Source organism: Lipotes vexillifer, unplaced genomic scaffold (genome assembly GCF_000442215.2).
Source record: "Lipotes vexillifer unplaced genomic scaffold, Lipotes_vexillifer_v1.1 scaffold397, whole genome shotgun sequence".
Lineage (NCBI taxonomy): Eukaryota > Metazoa > Chordata > Mammalia > Artiodactyla > Lipotidae > Lipotes > Lipotes vexillifer.
In genome coordinates, this window is record NW_006772681.1 from 2,863,088 (window position 1) to 2,874,718 (window position 11,631).

At 47.8% G+C, this 11,631-nt stretch overlaps 1 protein-coding gene across 1 annotated transcript in view; it reads right to left on the reverse strand.

The window, feature by feature from the left end:
• Positions 1–11,631, reverse strand: part of CNBD2 (cyclic nucleotide binding domain containing 2) — a 48,685-nt gene that overhangs the window by 31,297 nt on the left and 5,757 nt on the right. The window contains exons 3-7 of the mRNA XM_007447808.1: positions 11,141–11,194; positions 6,538–6,701; positions 2,766–2,922; positions 2,103–2,254; positions 64–202 (exon numbers count right to left, since the gene is read on the reverse strand). Coding sequence (XP_007447870.1) covers positions 64–202; positions 2,103–2,254; positions 2,766–2,922; positions 6,538–6,701; positions 11,141–11,194 — 666 coding nt within the window. The remainder of the gene's footprint in view (positions 1–63; positions 203–2,102; positions 2,255–2,765; positions 2,923–6,537; positions 6,702–11,140; positions 11,195–11,631) is intronic.

The following is an 11,631-nucleotide window of genomic DNA, read 5'->3' on the forward strand; positions in this document are numbered from 1 at the left end:
GCTACAGGACATTAGATTAGGCGCGCTCTTCCCAGCTTCACCACCCCACCCCAGACCTCTTACCTTACACACAAACACGATGGAGGACGATTCTACAAAGTCCTTTGAGATCAGCTGCCCGTATGAGAACTTCTCTATCTTCCCCAGGATTACGAGCTTCCAGAGCTTCTCATCGGACCAGGAGTGAAACAGATCCATCTTCCTGAGGGGAAAAGCCTGTTAGACTTCATTGCCCTCCGTCACCAAGGGGGCTCAGCACTTAGCAATTTCCAGAAACCGAATATGTTCTCCTGCTCTTGCAAAGGCCTGAGGCGGAAGATTTCATGCCTACCCTGCTTGCTAGCCTAGCCTGCAGCCGGTCTCCTGTCACTTGTCCTTTGCTCCCCTGCCCTCTTCTCAATGACCTGCCCTTCAGCTGCTCCCCTCACTGCGCCTCAGACGCACCCAGGGTGACTGGAGCTCTGCTTCTTTCACTTCCACTCCTCCCTCCAGGAGCTTCTCCCGGCTGAATCCCCTGCCAACCTTGTTACCACTGAGCTACTCCCATTCCAAGGAGCACCCAAGAGTTCCTCACTTCAGCTCACTGGCTATCCTGTCCCCCAGCCCAGCAGTCCAGGCCCTACCTTTGGTTTGGGCAGCTCATTCCAGCCCCTGTCTCCTCCAGCCTATTGGCTTCAAATCCTCAGCCCTGGGCCTGGGAATGGGGGAAGTCTGGACTCTCCTCTTTTGGCCTGTTTGTGCCCTGTGATGAAAGGCCCACCGGGCAGTGGCCATCCCTTCCGCTGATCTTGAACCTCATACACCACTGATCATGGGCTTCCCTTCCCTCGCAGGTGGCCCCGCGGGGCTGCCAACAAAAATCATCTTAGATCTTCTCAGCTCCAACAGATTATGAGCTCTGAACTCGGGTGATTCAGGCCTCAACCTAGGCGAGGGAGCACCGAGTTCTGTCCAGGGCATCAAAGGGGAACAGGGTCAGTGCCATGCCCAAGGAGGAGAAGGGTCTGGAAACACAGGAGGAAAGCAGGGCCACCACAGAAGGAGCACCTCCTGGGCCAAGACTGAGCCACGCACTTCCCACGATCACCTCATTTGATTCTTACAATGACCTCGGGAGAGAGGAATTGTTATCCCCATTTTACTGTGCAGGAGACTAAAGCCCAGAGAAGTGAAGTGACCTGTCTAGGGTCCCATGGTGGATGAGCCTAAGAGCTGAGATTAGAACACGGTCCTATTTTTCTTCCAGTGTATAAGAAAATGAACTGCCCCTCCCTTCAGAACCGAGTCCCTCCCTTTTCGGGCTGCAGCCCCTTCATGCAGATGGCTTTCTCTCAGTTCCAGCCCACCCCTCTGCTCAACATGCTTCTCTATGGCCCTGCAACCCTACAACCTGTAATCTCAGTGCCAGTGCAGATGCTCCACTTGATTTCCACTCTTTTCCTCAAGGCAAGTAACTAAAGATAATTAAATGAGCACCTGCATGCGCCTGGCACTGTGATAACACAGGAATGATGAGGTGAAAAAGGCAGGTCTGCCCTTGCCACTGTGCTGCTTACTGTCTGATGGCACAGATAAACTGTAAAGAAAGTATTATATGATCAAGAATTACAGTTTGGATGGGGCTTTACGGAAACACAGGGTAGAATCACTGAGGGGGCACCCTCTCTATTCTGGAGTGAGGGTAGGTGGGCTTGGTTAGTGAGGCAGGGTGGTGAAGCCCAGAGACTCTGAGTCAGGCATTCTGGACACATCACCATCCTGAGCCTTGCTTCCCTCACTGTAAACTGGGGAGAAGAGAAAGAACATCATGGGTTCAATGTGAGATTAGATATAATGGGTGGTACAAAGGGCTGAGCATCCTGCCTGGCCCAGCAAGTGCTCAATGCATGTTAGCTATCCTGTTGTTACTATCCCATAAGGAAGGGATATTTGAACTGTGACCTGAAGGTATGTTAGGAGCTTGCTAGACGGAGAAGTTGGGTGGGAGGTGGGTACCAAAGAGCATTCCAAGCAGAGAGAACAGCACCTAGTGTTCCCCACTGGGTCTAGGACAAAGGCACCTAATAGACACACAGGGGGAAGATGCTGGCTGGTGGAGTTACCTAAAAAATTCAAACCGATGCTGAGCATCCTTTTTAACTTCTTGGTCCAGTTTATTAGCAAGGAAATCCTCTCTGTCAACAACCAAGAACTCTGTTTCTTCCATACAGACCACGGTGGCCCTCCTCACTGAAGATGTTAGAAAGCCCATTTCCTGTTGGGTAGACAGGGGCAAAGGCAAGTGAGAGGTCACCCCTGGCGTTCTGCCCGCAGCCCAGACCACCTTTTCCCTGCTTCCATCTCCCCTGAGAAATCTCTCCTCCCCAGACTGCAGGTTCCCTGGACCGTCCTGTGCCCCTGCTCACTCCCTGCTTCTATGGGCCCACGCCCCTCCCTCTTAATATGCTGCCTGTGGAAAAAAGAGGCAACTGGCTTGACCAGGGCAGAGAAAGGAAGCTGGAGAGGCCTTGCTTAGGAGTCATTGCATCTCTAGGGGGTTATAGAGGGAACATACTCCTTAAACATCACAGACGAAGTGGTGGGACTTGGACATCACTGGCTCCAACTCGATCAGCATTTGACAGGTAAGGGCTCTGTGACCCACAACAGGGCAGTGACTTGCACTGAGTGAAAGGCAGGACTGGGCCTGGCCTAGAGGTTGTAGCAGGAGTCCTGTCACAACCCGAACCCCACTCCAGGAACACAGACCCGTCCCCCGTGCTTACCCCAAAACAGCTGCCCTTTTGCAGCAAAGTCGGGTGGGGGTCCAGGAAGGCACTGCTGCCATCTTCGTCCTCGGTCACGGCCACCGTGCCCAGGTAGATAAAATAAAAGCTGTTGCCCCTCCGGCCCTTCCTGACGATCACACGCCTGCGACCAAACCTGGGAAAAGACCATGGCCAGTTGACCTGGTAGCAACAGAGTCTGGTCCCTAGGGGGAGGAGATCTGACTGGGCCGTGCTCTCTGCTCCGGAGTATGAAAGCACAGACTAGGACTAGAAGGGACCTCAGAACAGCCCAGCCCCAGCCCCACCAAGCTTGACCCCTTCACTAACATTTGTCCAGCCGCCCACCTCCATTAGAGGAAGCTGCCGGAGAGCAGAGCCTTTGTCAGTCTGCTTAGGCAATGAACAGTTGTTGAATAAATGAATGAACAAATGCTGGAAGCAACGGATGAGTAGCTAAATGATTATGAGCACTGGCTTTAGAGTCAGACCAGGATCCAAATCCTGGTTTTGCCCTTAGCTGTGGGACACTAGGCAACTCATATCCCCTCTCTGAGCCTCAGTTACTCTTGTCTGTAAAATGCAGATGAGCATACGTAGAAAGAGATGGATAAATGATCTTATTATGATCCCTAATAGCTCACTATCCAACTGGGAACCTTTAGGGCAGAGGTACCCAGGTTCAGAGCAAACTAACAGTTCTTAAGCTCAGAGGAGGATAGTTTCTGTATTTCAAATGCAAGTTCAAATTAAATCTCACTTCTTTTAGTATTTATTCGCTTCATTCATTCAATAAGTTAGACAAATACCAATGGTGTCTAACAGGTGTAGTGATAAAAAATACAAATTTTGTTCTCAAAATTACGGTCAAATACAAGAAGTAAATAAGGTTTAAAAATGCTTTAAAAGAGGTAAGGCACAGGCTAATTCAGAAGCCCAGAGAAAGGGCACTTAACCCAGTTTAGGAAGGCCAGAGAAGGCTCTAGGATGGTGGCTAGAGTCATCCAGGTGGCCAGAGACATGGAAGAGTGTCGTAGGCAGAGGGACCACCATGTCCAAAAGCACAGAGATGGCTGGAGGCCTGGCATATTCAAAGAAAGAACAGTAAGCTCCATCAGACAGGACAATGTACAAACCAGAGGCTTTATCAATAGAGGAAAGAGGCGACAGCCCAGATGACAATGACTAGATGGGAGAAGGCAAGCACATTCAGCCAGGAAATAAGACTTTGGGGACGAGAGAACACAGGCCAGCCTTCATTCCAGGGTAGACCCTCAGAGACCATAACCTACATTTTGGGAGTGAAGAGATATCTCATACAGCAGATATCTGTTGTTTTCTCTGCCAAGCGTCTGGTCACCTTTTCCCACCAACTGCACCCTGATTTTACTTTGGGGGAAACACCTTTTCTTGACTCTTAGACAATCAGAACATCACTAACCCACTGGTGATTCAAGTGAGATCACCCTGGCTCAGAAAGAACTAATCCCAAGGCTCTGACTTGACTGGGAAGAGGTATTCTCTCCTTCCCAATGGACTGAACCTGGAAAGCTAGACGTTTGGAGCTGTGGCTGTAGCAGCCGGCTTGCCACCATGAAGGGAGAGTCTCAGACAGAGACTCTCCTTTGCATTTGCATTTGCATAAGCTGCTTATGCAAATGAAGTGCCAAGAGATGGAGAGAGACAGATACAAACGTGGGTCCTGGTGACACTGAGCCCCTGAATCCAGCTGAGCCTGAAGCTGGAGAAGTATCCCAGGACTTTCAGATACATGAGCCACCAATGCATTCCCTTAGGCTGGGTTTTCTGTCGCTTGCGAGTGGAAGAATTCTATCTAATCTGCTAATTCCCAGTCCCAGAAATAGTAATCAGCAACTAGCGGAGGGCTTTAACAATTACCACCCCCTGATGTTCACAAAAAGCCTATAAAATTCATATTATTATCTTTATATCACTCATGGGGATACTAGGCTCAGAAAGGTTAAGTGGCTTGCCTGAGGTCACACAGCAGATGGGGCATTAAATTCCAGAGCTTCTAAGCCTGTGACCCTTTTTCTTTCTGTGACGCCATTCTGCCTGCTATAGAATCTTACTTTAAGACAGCAGTGGGGGCTTCCCTGGTGGTGCAGTGGTTGAGAGTCCACCTGCCGATGCAGGGGACACAGGTTCGTGCCCCGGTCCAGGAAGATCCCACATGCCGCAGAGCGGCTGGGCCCGTGAGCCATGGCCGCTGAGCCTGTGCGTCCAGAGCCTGTGCTCCGCAACGGGAGAGGCCACAACAGTGAGAGGCCCGTGTACGGAAAAAAAAAAGACAGCAGTGACTCCCTCTCTTCTAAACTGGGCTAGAACAAAGCAGATGGTTCCCTCTGCCTGGAATGTCCCGTCTACACCTCCACTTGTCAAATCTACCTGTTCAAATGCCACCTCTTCTGTGAAACTCCCTTGGCCAAGCTAGCTGGAAGGTTACCTCCTCTTGGCTTATTACCTGTGAAACAGACTCTGCATGGGTCATAAAGGGTCGTCTGTAATCCGTAGTTAGTTGTGGTTATGTCTTAGACTGTGACCGCTATGAAGGAAGATAGGGCACAAACCTATAGTGACCTTACATCTTAGATTTCAAGACAGGTCTTACCTCAAATATTCTGCTAGGCTGCCCCCCTGAGGCCACTGAAATGTCCTGGAAATAACTATTTTCACATGTACCTCCTGGGCTTTTCTACTACAAGGGATTTACAAGGTCCCTTTTTGTGTGTGTCACGGACCAGTTGACAATCTGGTGAAGGTTTCACAGAACAATGTTTTAAATGTATAAAATAATATACATTAGAATTACAGTTAAGAAAAAACCAAGTTTGTGATATAGCAATATATGTGCCTCTTTATTAAGGCACTGTAAAACAAGAGCCAGCAGCAGATCTAATAACTACCATCATTTCAAAGATGTGATAAATATAAATTATCTTTTGAGAAATCTGCAGCAACTTGAATATGTCATAATACCTGTATTTTTTTATTTATAAAAAAAATTATACAGGGACTTCCTAGGTGGTCCAGTGGTTAAGAATCCACCTCCCAATGCAGGGGATGTGGGTTTGATCCCTGGTCAGGGAACTAAGATCCCACATGCCACAGGGCAACTGAGCCCGCATGCCACAACTAGAGAGAAGCCTGCACGCTGCAACGAAAGATCCTGCATGCCACAACTAAGACCTGACACAGCCAAATAAATAAATAGTATGCAGTGGTTTGTTACCTACGTTCATGACTGAAGGAAATTATAAATTTCAGAGGTTAATGAAAATACAGATATAATATTTTTTCTCATCCAAGTTCACAGACTCTTGCCCTAGTTGTTCCTACCTGGATGTAGTACCTCATCTGTGATCCCTTCTGGCTTTTAGGGCCTGGATTTGAGTCTCGGCTCTGCTACTTATTTTCTGGGTGAACTAGGATGACTCATTTCCCCCCGCCCCGAGCCTCAGTTTCCTCATCTGAAAAATGAGGGAATTAGACTAGATCCTTTCTGAGGTTCCAACCAGATCCTCTCCAGACTCAGTGACTCCTTAATTCTGGGTAGATTCTCAATGAATGGCTGAGACACAGTGGGCTGCAGTCATAACGGTGAGCACCAAGGTGAAGTGACAGAAGGTTTCTCACGGCTGACACCCCACAGAGGGGCTGGTAGACCCACCGTGGCCTTCACAGCCGGGCCCTTCTTGCCCTGCCCAGCCCAGCCCCAGCCCAGGGGCCAAGGGATGTGCCCCTCACTGACCGTTCAAAGCGCATGACCTTGGCCAGGAGCAGCTGCAGGGGCTCCGAGTAGTTCCGGTAACTATCCAGACCCTGCAGGAGGTTACAGAGGGACTGGATCTCGCGCTCTGCCCTCCAAGCGGGCTTCTTCTGCGTGATCTGAATGGCCCTTGGAGGGAAGTGACCCTGGAAAGAGAGAGCCAAAGTGACACAGAGGGCCCAGCAGTTTCCCCCAGGGGCTAGCAGGCAACTCCCCACACTCCTTCTTTCACACTTTCCCACTCCCCATACAATAGTGGCTGACATGTAATGAGTGCTTCCGGTGTGCCAGGCATCGGGATAGGCAACTTACACACACCGTCTCATTGAATCTTTACCTAAAGAAGCGAGGCACGATTATTATCCCCTTTGACAGATGATGACATTCAGGCAGGATTATTAACTAGATTTGTTACATGCCAAGGCCTGTATCCCCAACTACTGATCATACTACCTCTGCTGTTCATTGACCACACCCCAAAGTCAATAATGGGGCTCCCTGGGCTCCAAAGGCCCTTTGACACACTTCAGTCAGGGGAGACCTCCCCTGCCTCAGCCTATACCTCAGCATGCTCTGGGAGCCTAAGGAACAAAGAGAGCCTACAGAGACTCTTAGCTAACCCTCAGCAGCCAGGACTCGCGGACCAGGGGCCAGGCAGATCTACCCATTCGCCCACCACTCCTACCTGCTGGGGAAATGGCACCGTGAGTTGTTAACACCCCGCACTGGCTGCCCGTTGCACTTAGGAGAAAATGTTAACTCCTACCACAGCCTGGGGCCCCACGTGGTCTGACTCCCTACCTGCCTACTGCCCTCCAACCTCTCCTCCTGCCTCTCCCCTCATTCTCTAGCCTTCTACCCATCTCTTGCACGTGCCAAGCTCACTTCTGTCTTTAGATCTTTGCTTGGGCTGTTTCCTCTGCCCAGAATGTTCTTCCCCTGGGTTTTCACATGGATATGGCTGCCGCCTCCTCCTCCTCATTCTGCTCTCAGCTCATATGGTGCCACATCCTCAGGGAGTTCCTTCTGCATCATCTGAGCTAAAATAGCAGGCCCCCTTCCCAGCACTCTGTGAGCTCTGAATCATTCTCTTCAAAGCATTTAATACTTTCTGAAATGATCTTATTCTTTTTTTGTTAATGTGGATATTATCTGTCATTTCCCCACCCTACACACAAACACACACACACACACACACACACACACGTGTAGAAGTGCACTGTCCACTATGGCAGCCAACAGCCACATGTGGCTACTTAAATTTAAATTAAATTAGATAAAACAATAAGCCCCTCAGTCACACTGACGACAAGGGTTCAGTAGCTACATGTGTCTGCTGGCTGCTGTTTTGGATAATGCAGACTACTAAACATTTCCATTGTCACAGAAAGTTCCATCGGACAAAGGTGCTCTAGAATATAAGCCCCAATATAAACACGATAGTGGCCTTGTCTACCTTGTTTCCCACTCTAGAATAATGTCCCATCTGTAGTGGACACTCAACAAAATACATATTTATGGAAGGAAGGAATGAACACCAGCAGTCTTACATAACAGTAACCATCACAGAAGCAAAAGGAAAGTGGGACATGATGCAGAATTCTGATCTTCACAACAACAGACGGAAAGGCAGTGTAGCACAGTGGTTAAAAGCACACAGGCTCTGCTGCCAGTTGCCTGGGTTTGAACTTTGTCCTGCGACTTCCCATTTGTGTGTCCTGGCACAAGTCTCTTCTCCCGGAGCCCCTGTTTCCCTACCTGATGATAACAGAAACTACATGTACAAATAGCAGGGTTAATACGTGTCAAGGGCTTACAGTGTGCATGGCACAGAGCAAGGGCTATGGAAGTGCTGGTCTTTTTTATGGTCCGAATCCAATCTTTCTCCTTTTTCTCTCTTACTATCAATAACCCATTGGGATTTCTATCATAGGGTCTATTTATGGCAAAACAGATGCCTCTGGCTCCTATGAACCAAACTTATTTTTCGGGCCCACTTAGGGCCCTAATTCCTCCAGGAAATCCTTCTAATCACCCCTAACCCTTGAGACTCCCTTCTGTGGATTCCTACAGAAGTGAGAGTTTGTTATTAACTTCCTGGGTAAGTTTCATCACCTTAACTCCTAATTAGCTCCTTAAGGGAAGGTGCGAATGTTACACAACCTAGCACAGTCATCCTTGTCCTTCAGTATCCACAAGGTGGGGAGGAAGGATTGGTTCCGAGACCCCTGCCAATACCAAAATCTGCAGATGCTCAAGTCCCTTACCTAAAATGGTGTAGTATTTGTACATCCTCCTGTATACTTTAAATCATCCCTAGATTACTTATAATACCTAACACAATGTACATACTATGTAAATAGTTGCAAATACAATAAATAGTTGCTGTCTGCAAGCAGTATTCAAGTTTTGCTTTTTGGAACTTTCTGGAATTTTTCTTTTCTGAATATTTTCTATCCATGGTCAGTTGAGTCCACGGATGTGGAACCTGCAGATACAGAGAGCTGACTGTATTCCCCACCACCAGACACAGATCTAGGCCTAGCTTAGGAGCTCATAAAAATATCTGGAATGGGGAAAAGGGAATAGTATTCAAACAGAGCCCTGCCCGTTTCTCACACACCATTTCTCAGCGCTGTCACCATCAGTCACTTCAGGCCAGCCATCTCCTCATTGTGTTCATCTAGCATACAGGAAGGATAAAGGAAAATAAGAGGGGCTGCCCATAATCCTACCACCCAGAACTAGCCATTTACATGCGGCATTCTTGTTTCCTGCCTTTTTCTTATGCATAAATAAAATTTTTGAAAATAACATAATACATGACTATTTTCCATTAAAAATCAGAACAACATATATAGTTAAAATCCCCTTGTACCATGTCACCAGTAACCCAGACCTGCTCTCCACCACCAGAGTTAACCATTTATATATATTATTATATACTTATACATGTGCCCACAGAATATATATAGAATTGTTTTATTTTTATTTGCATAAATGTTAGACTGCTGACATCGTTTATGCAACGTGCCTTTTTTTAACTCAATATTTTTTTAAACCATGTTTTAGAAATGCACCCATTGTTTCCAATGTCTCACAAATGCTATAATAAATCAGTCTATGATTCTAAGCCTCTATAATTCTTAGGATTCTTTCTGAGACGGTTAGCATTAGTAGACTATATGGAAGTTGAGTTTTCCAGTGTTGTCTGAGAGACAGTTTATATATGTATAAATGTGTGTGTGTGTGTGTGTGTGTGTATCAGCTTGATCGAGATGTAATTCACATAATGATTTCACCATTTAAAGTGTACAGATCAATTTTTAGTGTATTCACAGAGTAGTACATCACCACAGTGTGTTTTAGGACCTTTTAATCACCCTAGAAAGAAACCTGGTACCCATTCTCAGTCACTCAAAGGGCAGGTTTTTAAATCGGGTCTCTACTCTCCATCTCTGTGCTGGAGACAGAGCCAGTGATAACTCATTCAAAAGGCAGAGAGGCCTTGCCTATATGATGGACTTTCCCTCTGTACTCGCCTCTCTCCTTCTGTTGCTATGTACAGAATTGCCTCCATCTCCAGAGCTCTGTGGCTCTCAGAAAGACCCCTAGTTTCTCCTGTCTGAAGGGTGAAAGAAACTTGGGTAACCTTCAGTGCACAGTGTCAGACACTAGCTGGTCTCGAAAACTGAAGAAAACTCAGAATTTGGAGGACTTTACTGTGCTTCATATATAATGCGGCATGAGAAATTAGATAATGCCCAGGGGAGGCAGTCAACAGAAGCCACACCTTGGTTCCAAAGGAGGAGGAGGCAGCAGGGTGGCACAGGTGGTCCTGGTACCAGTTATAAAGCTCTGTTCTCCCTGCTTTTCCTAGAGAAAACCCAGCACGGCTGCTCCAGGCCAGGGTCAAGTCAGGTCTACATTGGTGAGAACTTCAGATCTTCCCTATAAATAAGGAAGCCCCTTTAAAATTTAAATTAAATTTTAAATTTTAATTTAATGTCCAGGATTTGGTGGGGAGAAGCCAGGAAGATAATAATGCTTGAAATTCGGAGAACAAATCACATAGTGCAAATGACATGAAGGCATTCCCTTCTCAGAATGGCCACCTGAGCACAGGTGAGAGAGACAGATGTGCCCAGCATCTATCAGAAAGTTTCGGGCAGAGCCAGAATTCACACACAGGCCAGTGCTTTTCCCACCACCCTGATTATTTCTCCTCTGTCTGGGGCTCTCACATCCTCTCCTTTGCCTTCTACGGTTTTCCCACTGGTCCAAGCACAGGCGATCTCCCGTGCTGGTTCTGCTCAGCTATAAAGCAACAATGGGTTTGGGGTTTGGCTGGGTGGTGATGGGGGGAAGGCTCACAGTCTTGGGATGCCAGAACTGAAAGGGATCACCAAGATCAGCTATTTTATAGGTGAGGAAACTAAGTGGCTAGCTCAGGGTGGCACACTGGGCTGGTGGCAGAACCTGGTCTGAACCCAGCTATCCTGATACCCAGCCCAGGGCTTCTTTCAGGCTATGATGCAAGAAAAAAAAAATTCCCAGCAGCAAGGTCAGAGCTGTCTATACATACCGACTCTGCAATGAAGTCCATAGTATCAAATGTGATTCGGCCTTGTTTCCTTTTCTGGGGGAAAAAAAAAGGAAGGGGGGCTGCGGAGAGGAAGGAGAATCAGCAAGAGTGTTTCTAGAATTTTGCACTGAAACCCTTCTGCGTACCTGGGCCACCGTGGTAGGCAGGAAGCCTTGGGAAACCTCCTACCAGCTGGGCCTCTCATGTCTACCTCCGCTCAAAAGCCCCAGCTCCACACAAGACTTGGGCCCAGCATTGACAATGTATTATTATGGAGGCAGAGAAAGACGGGGGCGGGGAGAGGGAAAGGAGGATAAAGAGATGAAGGATGGAGAGAGAAAAGGAAGAGGGATGAAAAGGAAGGAACAAATAAAGCCAACCTTCATTAAGTGCCTATAACGAGCCAGGCATGGCTTATCTTTCTTTTTTTTTTTTTTTGCGGTACGCGGGCCTCTCCCGTTGCGGAGCACAGGCTCCGGGCCCGCAGGGTC